Source organism: Nannobrachium achirus, assembly GCF_963921795.1.
Source record: "Nannobrachium achirus genome assembly, chromosome: 19".
NCBI classification, from domain to species: Eukaryota; Metazoa; Chordata; class Actinopteri; order Myctophiformes; family Myctophidae; genus Nannobrachium; species Nannobrachium achirus.
The window spans coordinates 6,774,220-6,799,314 of NC_137826.1; the positions used below are offsets into that span (position 1 = coordinate 6,774,220).

The 25,095-nt window shown below is 42.1% G+C and overlaps 1 protein-coding gene across 1 annotated transcript in view; it reads right to left on the reverse strand.

The window, feature by feature from the left end:
- LOC308304175 (phosphatidylinositol-binding clathrin assembly protein-like) overlaps window positions 1–25,095 on the reverse strand; it is a gene marked incomplete at both ends in the record, with an annotated part of 53,370 nt that overhangs the window by 22,299 nt on the left and 5,976 nt on the right. The window contains 9 exons of the mRNA XM_080748734.1: window positions 1,262–1,367; window positions 3,231–3,316; window positions 7,482–7,523; window positions 10,541–10,647; window positions 12,859–12,970; window positions 13,888–13,981; window positions 14,192–14,294; window positions 15,654–15,729; window positions 16,726–16,868. Of these exons, the coding sequence (XP_080604860.1) occupies window positions 1,262–1,367; window positions 3,231–3,316; window positions 7,482–7,523; window positions 10,541–10,647; window positions 12,859–12,970; window positions 13,888–13,981; window positions 14,192–14,294; window positions 15,654–15,729; window positions 16,726–16,868 (869 nt within the window). The remainder of the gene's footprint in view (window positions 1–1,261; window positions 1,368–3,230; window positions 3,317–7,481; window positions 7,524–10,540; window positions 10,648–12,858; window positions 12,971–13,887; window positions 13,982–14,191; window positions 14,295–15,653; window positions 15,730–16,725; window positions 16,869–25,095) is intronic.

Sequence of the window (25,095 nt, forward strand, 5' to 3'; positions counted from 1 at the left end):
TCACAGCATATCTCCATATATGGGTAACTGGTCCGATATACATCATTGGCCAGATGGCCCTGAGGCGTCTTACTAGTTAACGTGCTGTACCATACAGATTGGTAAAGAATTGCAACTGATTGCAACTGTAACTCCAAAGAGAGTATACAACCAGGCATGTGCAGACATAGAGCCCCTGCCCTTTTACCTGTCTAAAAACCTGTCCTCTCCAGACCATGAATGCATTTTTTACTCTGGTGAAAGAAATGTAAATGCCCTCTTTCCATGCCGCTGCTGAAGGCAGCATTCAAGAGAATTACCAAACTCTCCTGAACTTGAGTGCAGCATCTTATGTTAAAAGAATTCTGTGAAGTAATATTGACCAAATGGCCTTTTAGAAATGTCAGCCCCTGCCTCTTTAACATTCTCTGCACGTCCCAACTTTAACCAAATGGACTGTTAAAGTTACATTTGTAGTTACAACCCTGTAAAGGTCCATTTCTGAAGGTTTTCCCACTAAAGCACACCATTTCTCAACCTGATCAGTGTGGCTTTCTTCACTCGATGCCAAAACCAATGCAGAGTACATGCATTTCCTTCCGTTTCCTAGTGATGGATATCTAAAACTTACATCATCCATAAATCAAAGGTTGTGCTGGGCCGGTAATTACCGCTTTTTGCAGTTCTTTTTTAATGACAAAGACCGGAAAAATGTAATTCCCTCTGGCCATCCTGGCCGTAAAATAACCCACCACAATTTATTATTATCACCGCAAATCAGACACATTGAAATGCTCTGCAAGTGTGCTCTCTCTCTCTCAGTCTCTCTCTCTCCCTCTCCCTCTCTCCCTCTCTCCCTCTCTCTCTCTCTCTCTCTCTCACACACACACACACACACACACACACACACACACACACACACACACACACACACACACACCGCATAGACATTTTTATCTTTAGACCTCTGCTCTGACTGACTGCTAAATCCTACAGATAGTTTTACATTACTGAAGGTGCATATTGCACACTAATAAATACACAGCATTTAGTAGTTTTTTGACCTATATGCTTCATTCACCAGGGTCCCCCAGGGCTCTATCCTTGCCCCCCCTCCTTTTGTCTCTTCTCTTCTCCGAAAATAGCCATGTCTACCGACTCCCAGCACGCCACGTTATGACATTGTAGACTGGGCGATCTTTGCCAGAATGTTTCGTACCCAGACATCGGGACATTAGGGTTCATGTGGTGAAAGGATTGGAACTTGTCAGACTGCCCTGACCTTGTGTTGCTGTGGTTGTCTGTTGTCGTCTGTCTTGTCGTCGATGTGGCTGAGAGAGATGCCAGTGCTGGAGAGAGAGGACACCGCACTGGACAGAGTGCTGGACCTGAAAGTTACACAGAGTTTTTTTTTTTTGTGTGTGAAACCATTAGCTAGTTCAGTTCAATATGTCCAAAAATGAAAATATTCAGGGGATTTCGGGGAGAAAATCCATGATTCCATTCCCTATAGGGGAATGTTTGACAGCTGCTGAAAGTTTGTGTCCTATTAACTTTACTAGTGATGAGTGTAGTGGTGAGTCATCACTTTTCAAGCTTGCAATGGATTCAGAATCATGAAAAAACCCTAGTTTGACCACTTGCATGCTATTTATTATTTTCTATTTTTTTTTCCTGTAGTAAAGTTAATGGGACCCCAAATTTCCCCTAGGGATTTTGCAAATGGAATCACGGATTTTCTGATTTGTTATACTTTTCCAAAAATGTATTGTTTTCCTAATCCCCTGAAAATGTGAGCGAAATTACACAAGCGACTGGACTAAGAGCTCCTGTGGTTCGTTCAATGATCTTCTCTGCGTAACACGCCGGTGTAAATCTTGTTTTGAAAAGCAAAAAGAGAGGCTAGGCCTGTCACAATTATTGCATAATGTAGGTTGTGTCATATCTACCATGTGCAACTTAAAAGCCAAACAGAAATGTAATTGTCAACGACAAAAACACAATTAAATCGTTAATCGCAGTTATTTGAGTGACAATTAATCGTCCTGTAAAATGTCATAATCGTGACAGCCCTAAAATGTCAAAACATTAGGGGTAGGCAACTTTGACGATGGAGAGTCACTATAATTCCACATTCACTCCAGAGGGCCACGTTGCATATAATCTCTGTGTCTTTTTTCATAGATTAATGCTGTACTTCGCCATTCTGGCACACAAAATAAGCAAAAATAGACGATCTGCAAGCTCAAAACACATCGCAGTGTGGCACGTGTTTGTGACCACTATTTTTTCATTGGAATCCTGAATGATTTATTGCTATTTCTTTTTATTTGAATCCTGAAAAGTACAAATTTAAATATAAATACAATGGACTTTAAAAAAGACAATAGAATGTTTATGCTAGTCATTGAGCTACTAATATACTGTAGACTGCAGTAATTGAAGCGGGTTTCATGTTTGCATGTTTGGAATTGTAACAGCAGAAAAGAAAAATATATCAGTATTCCGATATTATTAGTGAAGGTGGGGTCCGCATGTGGCCCCCGGGCCGCCAGTTGCCCATGCACAGCATGTGTTAGTGTGTTGTCTGTCTCAGACAGCCCAGCTACCCACGTACTATATGTATTAGTGCAGTGGTTCTCGAAGTGGATTCCACAGACTCTCTAGCTTCCTTTATGGCAGGGTTCCCCAATTAGTTTTCCCCAAGGGCCGAATTATGTCTAGGGTACCAAGCCGAGGGCCACAGCATTGCAGGGGACGACGGTGGCGTTCCCGCTACTCCAGCGACAGTTCAGATATCGTCGTTGTCGGGTGAAAATCTTTTATGTCCAAAACCGTTCGTTTTGCATTTATCATTTTAAAAATGCTTTTGTGAGAAGGCCTTGTATGATGAAGCAGGGCTTTACTTTGCGAAAGAACGTACACATTTGAAGATACGAGGTTTCCACCCGACAACGACGATATACTAGTGTTGTTGCTGCTCTTATACCACCATTATTACTGGGGTTGGTGGGGGCCTGACAGTAGCCCCCCGTGGGCCGCAAATGGCCCGTGGGCCGCCTATTGGGGAACCCTGCTTTATGGGGTTCTAAATTGGCCCTTACAAGTCTGTAACTCTGACAGTATACAAATGGAACCAAATGGACCCTAACGGGTCCATTTGGTTCCATTTGTATACTGTCAGAGTTAAGGGAAGACCTTGAAATTTAAAAGTTTGAGAACCACTGTGTTAGTGTGTTGTCCCAGCTTACCGGCTGGCGGTGCAGAACTCCTTGAGTTTCCTGCCCTCCAGGGAGGCGAGGTGCTGCTCCAGGGCCTCCAGGAGAGAGCTAGGGGCCTGGAGGGAGGGAGGGAGGGAGGGAGGGAGGGAGGGACGGGGCAAGGGGGCAAAACATTACCAAGAGAGAACAGTGTGGGCAAGGAAGGGAAGACACTTGCTATCCTCTCTCTCTCTCTCTCTCTCTCTCTCTCTCTCTCTCTCTCTCTCACTTTCACACACACACACACACACACACACACACACACACACACACACACACGCGCACACACACACACGCACACACACACACACACGCACGCACGCGCACACACACGTAGAGGAAATTCTCCTTTCATTCGTGTCCACTCCTCTCTAGACTCTAGGTTAGAGCAGCGCTTTGCGTTTGCATGGGGGGGGCAGTCAGTGGGTTTCATTGGGGTTTGATTTGACACGCATGCACAGGTTCATCGCTGGATCATGCAAGCACGTCCACAGCAGAGGTGACAGCTCAGCACAGGACGGAACATCGCATCACTCCTGCAGGACTCCAGAGTTACGGGACACACAGACAAGACAGAAAGACGCACGCACGCACGCAGGCGCACACACGCACGCACGCACAGAGTACCTAACCATCTACTATAAGCCCATGCGCAAGAGTGCACAAGACGTTCTTCTTCTTGCACAAATACTTTCTCGTCCGCACAGAGCACCAACGCACACATACACAGGAAAGGAAGAATCGCAGTCCTTCGATGTAAAAGAGTTAACCCCATGGATTCCACTTCATGTGTCAGTTCAAATCCAGATACATGCACATTGAATTGATGTTTTTAGAGGTTTCAGAGCCACCCGTTGGGTTGTGCTGAGAGCCTGGGGTTTGTCACAAATTTGTGTTTCCGGTGACAAACGAGGCCTTGGAAGCCATGGAAGTTAACTCGCTGAAAGACAAATTGTCCGGTGAAAAAGTGGTACGCACACTGCTCGGCGAGTCAGTGTCACTTCCTGAGTGAAACAAACAGTGGTGGAAGAAGTGCTCAGATTTTCTACCCATTTAGACCTGTTGCAACCTGTCCTTTTTCTGTTTTGTATGTGTCTATGGAGTTAACATTACTCTAATAGACCCCCAGGTGTGGTTATAATATGCACATTTGCCTTCCCTGTGTATTTTTGGTTTCTTCCTGAAAGCTGAAAGCCTCCGATTGAAAAACACTGATTTAGTGACATCATAAAATCATCCCCTTTCCTTTTACCGTTCACCCAACACTGTGGGTGTGGCTAGCTTCAGCTGGGTCACCACCCCACCTGACAACCAGGCATACTTAATGAACTGGTTGGCGTGGCCACATAAAAACATAATTTTAGCACTTTGTGTACATCTTTTTGGAAAAGATCTTCCTCCTAGTATAATCATAATACCTGATCATGATGTAATAGGGGGGAGAAAAATCATGGCACTCCATCTTTAAGTAAAAGTATCAATACCAAAACTCCACTACTTTGTTACAAGTAAAAAGACTATTCATAATTGTACAAAACTGTTGGCAACAAAATATATAATATACTTTTTTGTACTATACAAAACATTTGAAATATAAAATAGGGCTTAAGTGGTTAATTGAAAAAAAATAATAAATGTAAACATTTTGGAAAAAGATCGATGCACAACGGGTGTCTCCGGAAGATATTAGTCGCATCTTTTAGCCGGAAAAGCTCTCGAACGAGGACCTGTGCAAAAAGACAGACTGTCAAAATGTGGTGCTGGAAATGAAACATGGACGACTCAAAGAAGCTAGGGAGCAGGACCGCCTCATTCCTAATGGACCCCAACTGGAAAGACGCCAAAAAACAACCTGGCGGAGAGCTGTGAGATCAGAAATTGAAGACGGCAAACCTAGCACAGGGCGAGGCACAGCATGGATGCTGCACAGGATAGGACCAGATGGAAGCAGATAGGTGCAGCCTTATGTTCCCCAGGGAACAAAGGGGATTAACTAGCCATAAAACTGTTCTTAAACAAGGGTACTTGAGTAAATGTACTGAGTTACTTTCCACCACTGGACACACAAAGGAATGGATGGGTTTGTTTTGGGACGTTGTGTTATGTGATCTCCGTCGGGCAGAAACCTCTTATCTACATTTTCTTTTTGTAAATTAACGCCCCTGCTTGAAAGCATCAAGGTCTACAAGCTCAAAATGCGGCGGCAAGTGACCCGTTGAATCCTGACAAGTGTTGGACATGCTAAAGCAGGGGTGGGCAACTTTGATGATGGCGAGGGCCACTATATTTTCACCTTCACTCCAGAGGGCCACATTGCATATTGCTACGTCCTACTTTGTCATTCTAGTATCTCATACAAAAGAAGCAGAAATAGCAGATCTACAAGCTCAAAACGCATCGCGCTGCGATGCGTTTTGAGCTTGTAGATCGGCTATTTTTGCTTCTTTTGAATTGGAATGCTGAATTATTTTTTGTTATTTTTTAATTGGAATCCTGAAATGTAACAATTTGATTTAATTTCAATCGCATTTAGATATATACTCATGTTAACTTTATGAATCTAAATACAAATATATTGGACATAAGAAGAAGATGACTTTTTAATACTACTATACTAGTCATTAAGCTACTAATATAGACTGATGGAATTAAAGCAGGTCATGTTTAGAATTATAACAGCTGAAATCAATAATATATCAGTATTCTGGTATTAACCTGCGGGCCGCATTAAATGAAGGTGTGGCCCCCGGGGCGCCAGTTGCCCATGTATGTGCTAGAGGTTTCCACCCGACAGAGACAACATTACAGTCCAATGCGATGCCCAGGTTTTCAGCCGGAGCTTTGTGTTTCAGCCTCAGAGAACCACAAGATCTAAAACAAAACAAAACAACAACAAGCCCAAGAGAAGAACAGAAAAGATTTCTCATATACTTATTTTTTATAGGGGAAAGAGAGAGAAATGCGAATCCTTCTTAAGAGAAATCTAGAATGTGCTACAAAAAACAATTTGAAAGGAAAACAGACACAAGTCTAAAAGCTCAGTAGAGGCATATGGATCACGTTGTGTTGAATAGGGCCACAGAATGCCCTCATAAGCACTGCAAAGCATCTAACTTCATTTAATTTGACAAATGTTCAATTGTGTGCTTATTCAAATGTTTATGCAATACATTTGACGTCTATAATGTGATGTGCAGCACTTATGATGGCATTGTGCACGCCTATCCAAGTACTATTTTGCAGAAACCTATTTGGTAGAAAACCATTCGCTGCTCTCCCCACAGTGCACAGGGACAATCTTTTCAGGACAAGGTTTGAACAGTGATCAGTTGCTTGAGGAACTTTTTATTTGTATGTTTGTTTTTTTATAAAGCTACTGTATACTGTGCTTGAACTTCACCATAAATGTTTAGATATCAACCAAGCTTGACCAACTAAAAATGTTATTTCTACGATAAGCAATCAAATCAGGAGAAAATGAGGCTTGATATTTGCACTGGGAAAATGTCTGGAAAAGACTGCAAGGATGTTTGAGGAGACTGAATTGAAAGCAATTGCCGTTTAACCACATTAACCCTGTTGCATTTTGGGTAGGTCATATGTGACAAAGCCAAAAGAAGATTTCCACAAAATTCAACATTGCTTTTAAAAGATTTGCAGGCGTACAAGCTCACAATGAGTCACAGTGCAACATGTTGTGAACTTGTATAGATATATTCGTCGTACGACCAAGTATATAGGGCTTAAGTGGTTAAAGACACATACACTATGCCCCATTACAGACATCTGGAATGGAAAGCTATGCCAAATGTTTATCAACTTAATGCTGATCAAAATGCTAAATGCCGCTATCCTGATACTGCCATAAACTCAGGCAGGTGTTTGTTCTGCACAGATTCGGAGTAATTGAGAGTACCCTAGAGGTGTAGATAAATGTAGTATACATATTAATGACTATAAAATGAAAGAAATAAAATGCAAATGGCGAGAGAGAGGAAGGGTAGAGGAGAGAAGATGGCAGCTGGGTCTGTAGGGTGAGTAGGGAATGAACGTGTTTTTAAAAATGAAGTAACATGGTTCAGCTAAGTCGACTACTTGATCGATTTGTCGATTGATTTATCGATTGATTGATTGATTGGTTGATTGGCTGAGTGGTGGAGTGATTGACTGATTGATTGATTGATTGGTTGATCAATTGATTGATTGATTTGATTGATTGATTGAGATGAGATGTGGACTGACCTGTGTGAGATCGGGGCTGTCGCCCTGATCTATCCCAACTCGCTGTGTCACAAAAAAGGGAGGGAAGAGAGGGAAGGGGGGAGGGGGAGGAGGAGGGAGGCAAACAACCACAAAACAAAAGAAAACAAAAGAAAATGTAAACTCAAACAAAGAATTTAAACCAAAAAACCCTCCAAAAAAAAAACGAACCACATAATTTAACAAAAGGTTTACGTAAAAAAAAGAAAGAAAAAAAGAGGGAGAAAGGGCACGTGAAGGAGGAAGAGGATAAGAGGAGGAAGAAAAGAAGAATCAAAACCGAAGCATTCGTTACTTCATGCAGCGGCTCAGAAAGTAAACAAACCAAAGACAACGGAGGAGGGGGGAGGGGGCAGGGGTGGGGTGCGTGCACACGCATACACACACCTATATACCATATTCGTGTGTGTATGTATGTATAGTTGTGCTCGAAATTATTCAACCCCCACTGAATATCAGGTTTATTAGTGTAGCCACTGTTCCTTTGACTTTGAACTTGTGAACTATCCTCAAAACCGTACTTTTAGGAACATTATTGATTGACTACCAACCATCCTTATGTGTAAAATTAAAGGTTATTCAAATAATATTTATGTTATTAAAAGTTATTAAAAGATTAATTCTGTGGTCTTGAGCATGTATTTGTCATAACAACAATCTATGATCAAAAGTAATGTGGATATTCAACCCTGTTACTGTAATTTACCATTCATCTAAACATAAATGACTAAATCAGCGCACAAGAGTTTGACCTATTGTCCTTTAAAGCGCTTAAAAAAGGAAGAGGATATAAAACAATTGCAAAGGCACTGAATGTTCTTAAAAGTTTTTGAGCATAGTTCACAAGTTAAAAGTCAAAGGAACCTAATTTTCAGAGGGGGTTGAATAATTTCGAGCCAACTGTATACACGTATATACAGTATATCGTCACTGTCGGGCAGAAACCTCGTATCTCCAAGTTTCAAATTTGTCCGTTTTTTCACCAAGTAAAGCCTCGATTCACAAATACAAGGCTGTCAACAAATGTAGTGAAAACGGTCCGATCTGCAAGCTGCATGTAGATCTGCTGTTTTCACTAGTTTACATCATTTTTAAATACAAAACGAACAATGTCTTGGACATACAAGGTTTCCACCCGACAATGACAATATATATATATAATATACATGTATATTTACATACACACGCTCATACAGTAGTACACACACACACGCACGCGCGCGCCCGTGCGGGCTACGCACACTGACATCTGGAGAGAGCTGGTTTTGAAATGAATGGTTGTGAGAACACAGGTTCGAGGCAGACAGCAGGTCACAGTGACTGCGGGGTGGAAGTGGAAAAACATCCAAAAAGGGAAGAGAGGACGCTTTGACTAATGTTGACTTTGAACGCAAAGAGGGGGAACGGAGGGGAGGGGAGGGGGGTGTAGGGGGCACACATGACACAAAACAAACAGGACAGACATTTTTGTTAGACAGGTAAATGAATGGGTCTTTAAAGTCAACGTTAGTTCTTTCTTTTCTCGATTAAGCTGTTGCATCCCCCTTTTTTTTCTTCTATTCCTTTTCTTTTTTTTTAAATATAAGAACCGAACCAAGCATGTGAGACGAAGCCTTTTGACGATGAGAGTTTTCTTCTTTTTTCCCCTTTTTTTTTCCATGTAAAGCTTTATCAATAACAAGTACTGGCACTCTGAATTTGATAACAGCCATTGCAAAAATATTTTTACAAAGAGGAAGGAAGGAGGAAATTAAACAAGAAAGGAGGATAGAGAGAGAGAGAGAGAGAGAGAGAAAGAGAGAGAGGGAGAGGGAGGGGGGAATAGAGACAGAATAAAAGCTTGCCGGGGCATGCAGTGCAGGCATGTGAACAGGCAGCACGCGAGGGGTCCTTTGGACAGGAAGCTGTGTATGGAGTAGCTCTCTGATTAGCTACGACACTGCCTGTAAATTCACGATTTTGGCAGAAAGAAGGACAGGAGAGAGAGAGAGAGGAGAGAAATTGAAGTACTGAGAAACAGTGCCCTGGCTAAACCCCCTAGACGCTGATCTACGATCAGCTGTGATCCTCTTGAGTGCCTTAATTCCTCTCCTCTCTGAGGTGGAGGTTAGGACATGCTGATCCTAAATCAGGTCACAAGGGGGTAAAGTGAAAAAAAGAAAACATTCCACTGGGGGGGAATCCAGGCTGCATCTCAATGGGTTAAAGTTGGCAACAACGTTTTTGCTATCACTGGACAGAGAAGCAACGGTCCCAGTTCATGCCTGCTCTGTCCTATAATCAATTCATGGGTTGCATTTATAGTCCTACAACAGCCCACCCTGGCCAAGATATGACTTCCGCTTGGTTCCAAGATTTCTAGCGGAAGTGCTGCGTTTAACGGAAGTTACGTCATGCAGTGCGGGTCTGTTTACATTCCCTAGCGAAAAAACTAAAATAGATTGTAGCTCTTAACTCGCTCTTAATAGGTGTAATATCGCCTGAATCAATGTTTTAGTTTATATATTGTTTATTGTGAGCGCAACCGACGGAGCAGGAGACCTAGACACGATTTTTTTCCAGCGGGGAATAAGTTTGCAGGAACACCGCACTGTGAAAAGAAGACAACTTCCGCGAATATTCAGCCCCACCTCCTAGAACGGTCTCGGCCTCATATCTTGACCAGGCTTTTCTCTACGCAGATGAGTAAGCCTGGCTACGCAAGGCTAACACCAGCCATGTTGAGGACCAACACAGGTGTTCTGATTGGCGTAGAACATTAGCTCTGTGCCAATCAGACAAATAAAAACACCTGTGTTGGTCCTCAACATGGCCGCTTAGGACTACAAATGCAACCCATGAATATACATAAGAGAAGAGAGAAGAAGAAAAGAGGAGAGACGAGAGGAGGAGGGAAAAAGAGCAGAGGAGAGGAGAGGAGTATAGACTAGAGACCGTTTTAAGTTTTTAGCCCTACGAGATGCACTCCAGACCGCTCAACGCGTCCTCGGGGGGACCGGGGGAGGACAGGTGAGACAGAAAGACAGACAGACAGACATTACCTCTGCCACTTTGAGGAACTCAGACAGCCTGGTCATCCTGTTGAGGAAGGTCCTGTAGATCTCCAGGGCGTCTTTACACTGGTTCTTCTTCATGTCAAAGTATTTCTCTGCAGATAGAAGAGCAGTGCAGGGGGAATCAGAAGAGCAAACAAATAATCGCTTCCTACCTGGTCGTACTACTTGGGTCAGTGTTGGTGTTCGCACAGTGAGTACTACACAGTCAGTCATGTGAACTCATAGACATCAAAGGGGGCTTGAGCCCCTGCCCTTTTATCCGTCTATAAAAAGTGCCCTCTCCAGACCACAAATGCAACATTTACTATGGCGAAGGAAATGCAAATGCCCTCTTTCCATGCCATACCCTGAAGGCAGCATTCAAGAGAATTGCCTTGTTCAAACTCTCCTGGACTTGAATGCAGCATCTCATGTTGAAAGAATTGCCTTCTCTGTGTAGAAATCAAGCATCGAAAATAGCCCGCCGACCTCCAAGCTACCAACGCATCGCAGCGCGACTTGTTGTGAGCTTGGAGGTCTGCTATTTTATCTCTATTTTCAATATCTCCACCAAAGTTTCATCCCCTGCCTCTCTAACATTCTTTGCACATCCCTGGTACTACATAATGAGTACTACATACAAGTATATATATGAGTATCAAGGCAACAACTAATTTATATTCATTTCATCATGTTATGAATACATCCATAAAATCATCAACCTAATTAAAATAAGACATGTGAAATATGCTGATTTGTAAGGACCTGAAAGCAATAAAATCTCTCTCAAGGACACTTTGCAAGGGAGAGGAGAGAAATATCTAGACTGCAAAATCGATCACATTGTTTCAGACAACAGGACCGATACAACTAGAAAGTTCCTTTTAAGGGTGGGGCTAGAGATTGTGTTAGATTGAGTTCAGTTACTGAGGCTCCAGCAAAACAATTTCTGTGCTAAGGCCTTCCTGAGACATAACGTTCCCAAGGTTGGGACGTACAGACGGACGGACGGAAGGATGCCTAGGTCGATTCGTCCTTACAAATGAAACTGAAACGTCCAGGTCTAAAACCCATTTAGGAAACCATTATTTTATACTTTAGCTATTAACAAATTGCAGATATAGATATATAATAATATGTAGATACCGGTATGCTATATTTGAAAAATCATTTGTGCAAATCTTTGAATATCCAGTATATTTTTTTAAACGAACATTTGCAACTCAAATCTTTCTTTCTCAGGGTCCATGGAACGAAATATTTGAGACGCAGATCTGCAGTCAAATAGCCTACATGAAAAGGTTTGAGCGCCACTGATATAGAAACATGTGTTTTTTTGTTTTGTTTTTACAGAAAACTGTTGCAGGTTTATGGAGCTGGTTCACATGCTCTGTAGCTTGACAGAGATGTAGTCCACACCACAAGGACATGTTGTCTATGAACACGTACATTCACCTTTCTAAAAACAGAACATCCACAATTAAGGGCACATGCTTTAAAAAAAAGCTTTCCATATCACCCCCCCCAAAAAAACATTTTCAATCAGACAGTCCTTGACGAAAGGACAATTTTGTAACTGAGAAGGGAGAGGATATCCACACACTGCTTTAGTGTGCTCTCAAAATGAATTTTAATGAGTGCACAATGTTTCAACTGAAATGCTCTTCCTCACCAGACGAAGACCATTTCAGTTGAAACGTACGTTCTTTAGACTGATTTTGTTCTTTGTTTTCCAATTCAACATGACAGCAGACTACAAACATGGCAGTCTGCATAATACTAATACACTGATGCAACAGCTTACATCTGCAGCAGCTGCAGCAAATCAAATGAATAATGGATGGGTGATAGATTTAGGTGTGTCAATACTGTCTATGCTTACACAGTGGTACATACATAGCTCTGGGCATACCTAAATCTAACATCCATTATTAATGAAATTAGCAGCAGGTGTGTTGGTTACTGGCCTGCCATGTTTTTAGTCTACTGTAGTTTCTTTAACTTGAACTGGAAAACAAACTAACAAAATAAGCCTGCCCCCTTATATAACCCTATATACGTTGTATGACAAATATCAAAAATAGACTATGTGGGGGGAGGGTTGGGGAAAGGGAGAAAATGAAGGGAAAACAATGTCTTAAAAAGATATACAAGAAAATAGCCTAAGCTCACAGTGCTGCAGATTTGCTATTTCTCTTTTCAAGTACTATTCCTTTTTATCCAGCACCTGCATTCTCTCTTTTTTTTTTATTTAATCTTTTTTCATTCCAAGTGCCATTTGGAGAGTGGCCTGGCTGGTGTTAGTGCCTGGGAGAGAGTCTTACCTAGCATATTGATGACGCCTTCATTGTAGGCAGCAAACAATCGTATGGAGTCTTTGAACAGCAACATGAAAGCTGCGTTGATCACACCATTGGTCAGCTCGTTAGAGTTGGGCTGGAGGCAGAGAGATGAGAGAGAGGGAGACAAACAAGAAGGAATATAGAAAAAGAAAGTGAGGGAGAGAGAGAGAGAGAGAGAGAGAGAGAGAGAGAGAGAGAGAGAGAGAGAGAGAGAGAGAGAGAGAGAGAGAGAGAGAGACAGACAGACAGACAGAGACAGAGACAGAGACAGAGAGAGAGGGAGGTGGTTTAGTAGAAAAACAGACATCATATTGTAGTTATGGTTGGTATTATGTCTCAGTATCATGTCAGTATCATGATAGCATGGTCAGTATCATGGTCAGTATCATGGTCAGTATCATGATGGTATCATGTCAGTATCATGCCAGTATCATATCAGGATTATGCCAGTATCACGGTAGGTATCATGTTAGTATCATGGTCAGTATCATGTCAGTATCATGGTCAGTATCATGTCAGTATCATGGTCAGTATCATGTCAGTATCATGGTCAGTATCATGTCAGTATTATGGTCAGTATCATGGTCAGTATCATGTCAGTATCATGGTCAGTATCATGGTCAGTATCATGGTCAGTATCATGTCAGTACCATGGTCAGTATCATGGTCAGTATCATGGTCAGTATCATGGTCAGTACCATGGTCAGTATCATGGTCAGTATCATGTCAGTATCATGGTCAGTATCATGTCAGTATCATGGTCAGTATCATGTCAGTATCATGGTCAGTATCATGTCAGTACCATGTCAATACCATGTCAGTATCATGTCAGTATCATGGTCAGTACCATGTCAGTCCCATGTCAGTGTCATGTCAGTATCATGGTCAGTATCATGTCAGTATCATGGTCAGTCCCATGTCAGTGTCATGTCAGTAACATGTCAGTATCATGTCAGTCCCATGTCAGTAACATGTCAGTATCATGTGTGCTTAGCTGAAGATAATGTGTACCTGGAAATCGAGCAGTGCATCCAGCTGGTTCTGAATGATGGGCAGCGTTTTGATCAGCTTCTCTGTGGTCATGGTACGCATCACACCTTCAGCTCTGCTCACCACACACACACACACACACACACACACACACACACACACACACACACACACACACACACACACACAGGCGAGGATGTACATCAAAGCGGTACAGCATATAGACAATTCTGCATGTCTTTGTGTGTGTCTGTATTTTAAGAAATAGACATTGTGAGGACAATATCTTTTTGGTGGTGTGTGTGTGTGTGTGTGTGTGCGTTACCCTCTCTTCATCTTGGTGAAGTCCACCGCCACTAGCCTATAGGACATGGCCTTCTCATTCATGTAGCGGCTGTAACGGCGGATGAAGGTTGACATGTCGTACCCTGGAGGACAGGCAGGGGGCACTGCTGTTAGAGACAGGCTCACCTTGACCTTACTAGAAAACCACATGTAGGCTTAAGCCACAGACATAAAAAGGTAGACGCCTCCTTCGGCTCTGAGGCTTTGGTTAAAAAGGATAGGCAATTCTTAAGGCAAGCTTCCTGAATTCTGAAGCACGCTTCCGCGAAGGGGACGTTCGGTTGGCCAATCAGAGGCAGGACTCCCTCTTTCCCAGAGGCACTTGCTTTGGCAATGTAAACGTTTGTTTCCTCATGCCAATAGAGTTCCTTTGAATTGAATTGAAGTCCCGGAAAACATGCTGCACAGTGATTGGCCAGTAGTCACTTTGAGTGGCAGCGTGCCTTCCGCACGTCTGCACTTCCGCCAGTCCTTTTTTACCAGTCGCACCAATGAACTGCAGCGGTGAAAGAGGTATCTAGCTTTTTCTATCCATGGGGTTAAGCTGCCTGTGAGCTCTGGTGGACAGATACAGAATACAGGGCAGTGTCAAGTGGCCGTTTAACCTTCAGTACCACTTGAAACAACAACCAGCTGTTCATTGTACCGATAAAATCTTTAAATACTTTCACCAAAGTGGCACCATTTAGGCATCTCATTTGGGGCAAAAAAAGTTAGTACATTAAAAATAATGAGAATGTCAACTACTTTTTTTTTCTTGTTTACCCCAAAATATATATAAATATAAAGAAAATGCAGGCTATTTTTGAATAGCCACGGTATAAAACAGAGCTTATTAAGAGGTTTCCTCATTTAGCCCTGATGTTAGATAGGAGAGTGTGGAGGGCAGTGATCCAGGAGTCCTGAGTTGGTGTTGGCTAGACCACACTCTGGCATCCGCATCGGACATCATTTAAACAATTGACTATGCTATCCCATTCTCAGCTAAATTACTTGAGGAGGATCCAAATGGACCCTTTAAGGTATGTAACTCTGAGAGTGTAACCAAATGGACTCTTATGGGACCGGGTCCATTTGGTTCCAATTGTACACTCTCAGAGTTATGGTGGTCCATGAAATTAAAAGAAAGGGTTTCAGCACTACTGTTGTACACAATTCCAGGGTACAGCAAGTAGGCTGTGGAAATAAATGAACACAAAATGAATTCCATGAAGCTCATGTTGAGCCAGTAGTGGTTAAGATACTCTCCATCCAGCCATGAAGCCTCCATTTGAACACAGCGTTCAGTTATGGATCTTTGACTTCTTTTGTCTGGAACACAGTAATTGAAGTCCAAAGCAGACTCTCAGTGTTACAGAGACAGGGAGGCTGGGACAGAAAGTCATTCCGTTTGACGTACAGCGCTGCTGACTATTCAAATCGCACGGCTGGCCTCGAATTACCTTGTAGTGCAGCCTTATCTAAGAAGTTGTTGAGGTTGAAGAGTGTGTTTCTGGAGGCTAGGTACTGCATCAATCTCTGAAAGGAAAGGAACAAAGACGGGAGAGTTCATTATCTGATTGTTGGGCGTCACATGGACGTCACTTTTGCAGTGCAGTGACGTAAGTGTGTGTGTGCGTTTGTAGAAGTATGTACTGTATTTGCCAGTCCAACCACTGCCGTCGCCTTTACTGTGAAATTGTCACCGTCAGCCGTGAAAACCCTTTTACGGCCACCCCAAAACAATTACTTTTTCAGAAATTGTAAAAAAAAACCTCTGTTCTAATAGTTATTACTTTGTCACAAACTCTTGTTAATAGTTACACTTTTCATAGGTTCAATAGGTTCATACAGTAGGTTAGGTTCAATATAAAATGCACAGTCAGACTTAACCCTTTCACTTTAACTCTCAAATAATTTCAAAAATAGCAAAACTAGCTGACCTACATTAAACTCACAAATGTGTTGCGAACTTGCGATGTGACATGATGTTGAGCTTCTAGATCAGCTATTTTTGTGCGGCACTCTTGTATGATGAAGTACAGGCATACATTTTCGATAAAACATAAAAAGGTGAGTTATGCGGAATAGAGATGGGAATGGACAAGGTTTCTGCCCGACAGCAACGAAACAGTAATGGAGTAGCCGATTTACAAGCTAGCTCACAATGTCTTGCGCTGTGACGCATTGTGAGCTTTTGTAGATCAGCTATTGTCAGTGCCACAACACTGACGCGCCACCAACAAGCGTGTATGTGCGACCGTGTGTGTGCGTGCATACACGTGCGCGCGTACATGTGTGTGCGTGCATGTGTGACCGTCCTGGAATATGACATTGGGCTAAAATAGTTGAACATTTGACGAAAATAGCCGATCTACATGTAAAACGTAACAGACGCTATTTAAAGCAAAGACATTTGTTTGTTTATGTGTGTGTGCATGCGCACATGCGCGTGTGTGCGCATGTGTGTATGTGTGTGTGTGTGTGTGTGTGTGTGTGTGTGCGTGTGTGTGTGTGAGTGCGTCACGTGCTCACCTCGTTGCCATACATCATGAGGTGGTGCGTGGTGACCAGGGCTTTGAAGACCACCACCCAGCTGTTGCTGGCGGTCCGCTCCAGCAACGTGTCTGCCAGGTGGGGGACGCTGACGTTCAGCTCATTGGTGCAGTGGATCAGGTCTGGAATCAATCAATCAATCAATCAATCAATTATAATTTACCATTTAGGCATTTAGCAGACGCTCTTAAAGGACAACTTTAGTTTTTTACAACAAGGGTTCATATTTTAAATTAGTAATTAAAGAATAATATAAAAGATGAGTGTTAAAATTATTTCATTTACTTCTTTCTATTGTTTTAGAGATCCTTATTTCAGTGGTTGGGGGCATGCATACAAGTGGCTAAATATGTCATTTTACACAGAATAAGCCCATTCCCAAGATACAACGCAACCTTTCATGGTTGGATGTGACTTATGGGGGTTAGAAGTGTTACTGTAAATAGCGATAAAGAAACTGCTAGCTTATTGTGTCTAAAAAGACATATTTAGCCACTTGTACGCATGCCCCCATGCGTACGCATGCCCCACATTTTAGCACGGTAAACGCGATAAAACAATAGAACGAAGCAAATGAAAACATTTTAACACTCACTTTTTCTTTTCTCTAATTACAATCTAAAATATGAACCCTTGTTGTAAAAAAACAAAGTTGTCCTTTAATCCAGAGCGATTTACAATAAGCAAGGTAATATAAATACATAGAAATGTCAATCTAGACAAGAATAACGTAGGTAGACCGAGCACTTTATCAGTAAAAAGGTTTTATATAAGAAACCTGAAAAATGCTATCTCGCTTTCATGTATGGTCATTGGGGGTAGGCGAGTGCTACTGTAAGTGCTATGGGCTTAGGTGGAGTCTGAAGAGGTGAGTCTTCAGGCTACGGCGCAATCAATCAATCAATCAATCAATCAATCAATCTATCGGTCAAGTTCACTGGCACAAAGCTGTCTGGAGACCCCAGAAATGCAGGAATGAATGAATGCAGAGTCAACTGGTGTATTGTAGGGGTGCAGCAGTTAATTGAACGAATTGATTTAATTGATTTTTAAAAAGGAAATAGAAAACTGTAAATATATATATTTTTTGTTGTTGTTGGGGTGGGTGTATTTCTAGTTTTAGAAGCTTATAATGCATCACAATGCAACTTAGCTATGTTGTGCGACACAGTTGTACGACAATATAGCTTATATCAATTTAATCAACTATAAAATTATCTATTGCAAACGTTTTGCTTCGTTCTATAATTCGAAATCTATGAATTACAATAATTCGCGTTGATTGATGAAAAAAGTAATCAATAGAATAATCACTCAGACAATAACTGATAGTTACAGCCATATAGTGTATCGCATTCAGACTGGCGAACAGGAGAACTCAGCTAATAGTGAATTGATTTCTTAATCAATGAATCACTTAAAGACAGCGTTAACTGTGCAGTGTGCATCGCATGCACAGGAACAGTGCATGCAGTGCATGGGCTGGAACAGTGCATGCAGTCTGGAGAACACAGTGGGAGTTGTACGTTGACTTGTTACTGACCATCTGAATGAGGCAACAACCATAGAAAACAACCATAATTGAACAGGAGGTTACTGGCTTTTAGGTGGAGGAAATTCATTACTGTCATGTCCTCCTGTGTGAGTGAATGTGTGAATGAGCAGTAATAGTGCACTCTGGTCTATACACAGGTGGGTTGGTATTGAAAAACAACGCAGGCTACTACATCTCAATGTCATGTTATGACTAAACTCAACAGAGGATATTGACCGCGAGCCTGTCAATTAAGCGTCAACTCGGAAGACGGCGGGTCCAGTCAAACGTCGATATTCCCATATACAGTACACCTTAGGGGGATAATTCACAAACATCAGTGAAATGAATGGCCAGTCCTTGATGTGAATTGAACCAGCATATGCGTCCGCCCTCACTCACTCACACGACGCAGGGAGAAAGATTGGCTCGCTATTGCAAATGCATGACATCAATTTTAATGTGAAGTAGCTCAGTGTTGACAAACGTTAGCGGGGCGACACAGACGTTCGGCTGTGCGCGCGCTAGTGTAATTGAGTGTCAACAAACATGCATGCGTGTGCATTTGGTTTGCGTTTTGTGAGTGAAATACGGTCAGGCTTGTTTCACAGTCCAATATGTCTTAAAGGAGTAGTTCACGCCTAAAATGAGTTTCTTTCTTTTGATTACTCATGCCATGGAGACTTGAGTTCAATAATATTTTTTTGTATTCTCGCATTCCTAAGACAATAGTTTGATTACAATAAATGTACCCCCCCCGGATGGGGACCCAATGGGGGTAAATTTACTATTATCAATTTTTTTTGTCTGCGACAAATACAGTCTCCATGGCGTGAGTAATCAATAGAAAAAAAGGCATTTTGGGGGTGAACTACTCCTTTAAGTCAGTCACTTTAACTCTGGCGTCCCATCATTAAAGGTGAAAAATGAAAGATTATAAATGTAAAAGAAATTGCAAAATGAACGATCTATAAGCTTAGTTTATAGAATATTATGGGGCTTCTGCGGTTAACAAAATTAAGCTTTTTACCATGAAGTCAGTGCATATGGAAATATTCCAGTATTAGCCACTTGAACCCTATAGCATCCATACTCTGGGGCTATTCATTTAGCACAGAGCAAAAAAACAGGACGGGCCGATTATAGAGCCCTTTGGTCATACGATCAACCAACTACCATAGGGTATAAAGTGGTTAAATACCTTTGTCTGTGACCTACTTTGAGGTCCCAAGCCACTGGGGGACAGACACTATAGACCAGTAGACAATGGAGAATGTGTTAATGGTCCAGACTGAGCTTTCTAATGGGGATGGCTTATAGAGCACTGGGTCTCAACGTCTGGTCTGGGGGCCACTAGGGGGACAACAAGGACCTGGGCTTCCAGACAGTATATTTATGTCTAGGGATTGGACGATTATAATCGTTATTATCGTTTATCGTGATAAAAAGAAAATCACTCACCAATCACTCATAATAATCGTATCGTGGAGGTTAGGGCTGTCACAATTATTACATAATCGTCTGATCGCGATTATTTGACATAATTTTGTGATTATTTTTCATAATCGTCATAATCGTTTCCATGTTGAAAAATGTTCATATATTTTTTTTTAAAGTACAAAATAGTGTAAATAGCAGATCTACAAGCTCACAACACCGCAACGCGTTGTGAGCTTATAGATCGGCTATTTCCACTAAATCACTTTCCACTTTTTTAAGTATAAAGTTGACAGATATGTCAGTAATTTCTTTGTACATTTAGGTTATGTGTCATATCTACCATGTGCAACTTCAAAGCCTAAAGCCAAACAGAAATGTAATTGTCAACGACAAAAACACAATTAAATCGTTAATCGCAATTATTTGAGTGACAATTAATCGTCATGTAAAATGTCATAATCGTGACAGCCCTAGTGGAGGTTTAAATTCATCGTGATACTATGCTCCATCATTCACCCTTTATTTCCCAAGCTGCATATCTGGTACTGGCACCACTTAAACCCTCTGTAATTGGTAAAACGGACCTGGATCTACAAGCTCACAATGCATAATTTGCGACGCATTGTGAGCTTGTAGATCTGCTATTTTTTGGCAAATGTTCAGCCTCAGAATAGTGGATGTTGGGGATATTTTAATTATCGCGATAATATCGTAAATCGCTATTTTGTTTTGGTCACAATAATCGTGACATGAAATGTCCATATCGTCCGAATCCCTTCAGTTACCTCAGATACTATTTGTAAATATGATGATAAATGGTAAATGGTGCATTTATATAGCGCTTTTATCCACGGCGCTTTACATAGATTGTGCATTACATTCACCCATTCACACACACATTCATACACCCGTGGCGGAGGAAACCATGCAAGGCACCAACCTATTCACCGGGAGCAATGTGGGGTTCAGAGTCTTGCTCAAGGACCCTTCGACATTAACTCAGGGGGAGCCCGGATTTGAACTGGGAACCCTTCGGGAACCCTTCGTGCTCTAATAACGGTTTCTCTACCCCTGAGCTATGCCGCCCCCCATGATGTTTTGTTTTGTTTCTTTGTTGATCTCTCTTCCCCCTTTCCCCCCTTCTTCTTCTTTCCTTTCCTTTTTACTAAATAACAATAACGAGTAAAAGAAAATGAATTCCACCCACTGTTTTACACCAGTAAACATGTTCATTCTCATTCTGAGTTATGCGTAACCTTTTTGATTTCAAGAATCCTCAGCTTAACTCCATTTAATTGATGCCATTCTTTTTCATTTCTGAGACTGAGACCCCAACGTACGCCGTAAAATCTTCAAATGTTTCATGTTGAGAAACAGTGGCCCAAAGGAAGAAATGTGTCTTTAAGGATTTTCCCTCTGGCTAAAGATTGAAATGTGAAGTATGCATGATGCCCGGATAATCTCAAAAGAATTAAGACTAAGGGCAGGTTTTAAACTCTGCACAACCATTAACAGGCCCTCCATTCAGAGAATACATACAGCCGTATTCTAATGCAACGCAAGACATGGACTTTATTTGACATGACTGTAACGTGAATTTAATCCGTTCAACTGGATTATTGTACAGACTACAAACACCCCCTTTTTTTCTTTTTTTCTTTCTACAAAACATGATCATTAGTACAACCATTAGACACAACAAGGTTAATGTCAGACACGGAGCACATGTGTGTGTGCATGCATGCATGCATGCATGCAGGAGGTGTGTGTGTAAACATTATAACTAGTAAGACGACTCAGGGCGACATGCGACCTCGCCTGAGGTCGTGCCAATTCTTGGCCATCTGACCAGTTATGTATATTGGACTAGTTACCCTTGGTACCCATATATGGAGATCCATGTACTGTATATAGTAGCCTAGCTGGAGCTAGACTTCATCCCCACACATGTTAAAACCTATGGTTAAAACATGGAGGGGATCTATACGCAGTTACTAGTTAGCTGCATAGTATATAGGCTGGCCCCAAGCTATGTATATAGTACCTACATCCCTTTTAAGCCCATAAATGGAGATCCTTGTTTGAACCACTGTGAACCTGCCACACAGATATGGGCTGTCTTCCTCCATATATGGGCATTCCCATATGAAGTCCTGTTAGATATGGGCTTAATATTGATGACATCACTGATCTCCATATATGGGCATAAAAGGGATTCTGTTAGAGTGGTTCCCATGCCATCACAACATACAACCTTTTATGCCCTTACATGGAGATCCCTATATGAACCAGCCACGCAGATATGGGCCATGTCTTGGCCATCTGGCCAGTGATGTTTATCGATGACATCAGGGATCTTCATAATGTATGGGCACAAAAGGGATTCTGGGAAATACCCATATATGGACTTTTACATACTGTAGGTGATGTCACCTGTGATGTCACAGTGATGTGTCAGGGGAACCACAGTGACAGGCATGACCTTCAGAGATACCGGTACAAGATGTGCCGGTTTTCATAGTAATAGGGGTTAGGTTATGGTGACCAAAGACATATCATAGGTGTTAGGGGTTAGGTTATGGTGACCAAAGACATATCATTTTTGGGGTCCTTCACGTGAAAGAGTTTGAGCACCACTGACATTTGAAATATTCAAAGACTTGCACACATTTTTCACGATTTTTTTTCTTCAAAAATAGCAGATCTACAAGCTCGCATATATCTGCTATTTTTCAATAGTTAAAGCACAAAATAATTGTGCGTTGAGCTTGACAACGAAACGTTTTTAACACAGACGCCCCCATATTTACGATACTTTGTTGACCAGCCATTGCAATGTGATCAGCTATTTTTTCCAAATAGGAACGCTTCTGTGTATGCATGTTATCTATCTGACATTTGGCATGACACCGCGGACTAGGGCATTAACGACTTGTGATTTTTGCAAGTCCACTAGACTCAGTAAAAAGTTGAGTTGAAGTCGACTTTATCGTTTGATGACGTCATCACATAACACACGACCCCCTAATTATTTTGGGGGGGTCCCCAGATGATTAACTTAATGTGAAAAATCGTTTTCTCACTCAACTGTAAACAAACCAACATAAAGTTTAAGTGTATACTAGAGGGTATCTTCACATTCCTAAAGTGCAATTTAAGGACTTTTTAATACCTCTAAAATGACAAATTAAACATTGGTCAAATTGTCAAATATATAGAGGCAAAAACTGTGAAAATAGCCGATCTACATGCTCACAACGCCTCGCGTTGCGAGGCGTTGTGAGCATGTAGATCTGCTATTATCACAATAGAACGTTTCTTTTTTGAGCGGTGGTTACACCGTCTCCTATACGTGGCCGTGTGTGTATGCGTGTGTGTGTGTGTGTGTGTGTGTGTGTGTGCGTGTGTCCGTGTCTGTATGTAGCCTGCAGAGCCTGCAGTACCTTTTCTGGCCACACATGTTAAGGGAGGGGCGCTGTTGTTCAGGCCAGAGACACACACACACACACACACACACACACACACACACACACACACACACACACACACACACACACACACACAGACACACACCGACCACCGCTCAGTTCACACGGGTGTGATTTTTTTGTCAACTTTCGACTTAGTCTGATGGGAGTCGACTTAATGAAGTCGACTGAGTGGACTTGTCGACTTTTTCGTTAATCACTAAGCCCCATGGGGACCCCCTGGAACCTCCTCAAGGAACCCTGTGGCTGTGGGGCCCCGGACCCCACTTCTTTGAGAACCACTGACCTAGCAGAACCTACATAACTGCATTTTTCAATAGCATTCTTCTATCGTAACTCCATTGGTTGTTTGTTTTAACAACATTCAGTTCCTACTATGATGATAATGTGAAACATATTATCTCTTGAGAAAAGGCCATTTTTACACTCTCATCTTAGAATTATTCAACACAGCTAATTGACTGCACCTTATTAGCTTCAGCTCCCGAATTTTCACCGTGCATATTTTTTACCGCGAGGGCTTTCCTGCAGCGATTGTTCTTAATTACCCCTCTATCGCCACCCACCAATATATTGAAATGGTATTATCTGTAATGGTGGCGCTCACTCATACTTAACACATGCTTAATGGGGTTTGCCAGTGGATGCATGCCTTGTCTCAGTAACTAATGTAATGAGATCGGACCTCACTAATTAATGTTGTGCAGCCCTACTGTGTACACACACACACACACACACACACACACACACACACACACACACACACACACACACACACACACACACACACACACACACACTCTCGACCTCCGTATCCGACATTGGCCTTGTTGTGTCTGGTTGTACTAATGATTGATCATTCTTATCATAAAATCACCTTCAACTTAGTTCTTCCCCCACAACACACACACACACGCACACGCACACACACACACACACACACACACACACACACACACACACACACACACACACGCTGCACGCACAGTCGCACACACACGAATACACGCACACTCGCGCATGCACACACACACACGCGCGCGCACGCACGCACGCACGCACGCACGCACGCACGCACGCACACACGCACGCACGCACACACACACACACACACACACACACACACACACACTCTCTCTCCCTCTCTCTCTCTCTTTCTCGCTCTCCTTTCTTAATGAGCTTAAATTTAATGATTTCAATGTACTAAACACAAATCCTTACGGGTCCACTTTCATATACTTTCACTGTACAAATGAACGCTCCAGATGAATATTTCAGCACTTGTGCTTCCATCGCTGCCTGTAGGTTTCCACTGACATCAATAAAAGCCCGAATCACAGATGTCGTTGAATGGATCCCTGGGGATAACTTTATGGTTTGCAACCATGCCGATCAATATATTGACCCAACATGGCAAATAATCATACACGGATGGGCCATTCAGAGTAGGGGATAATGAATGGAGGAGTATGCATTTGACATTTAAGACGGGTAATAAGAAGAAGAATTCATGATAGATTCACAACGATATTGAGGCTCAAGTTGAAAATAATGCTAGTGTACAGTCTGCACACACACACAATCACTCACACATAGACATCAAAGGGGGCTTGAGCCCCTGCCCTTTTATCCATCTGTGAAATGTGCCTTCTCCAGACCAGGAATACATTTTTTACTATGGTGAAAGAAATGCAAATGCCCTCTTTCCATGCCATACCTGAAGGCAGCATTCAAGAGAATTACCTTGTCCAAACTCTCCTGAACTTGAATGCAGCGTCTTGTGTTGAAATAACTCTCTGTTGATTATGCTTAGTTCAGTGTGGTATCACGCACCGAAAATAGCCGACCTCCAAGCTCACAACGCGCCGCAGCGCGTATTTTAAGAAT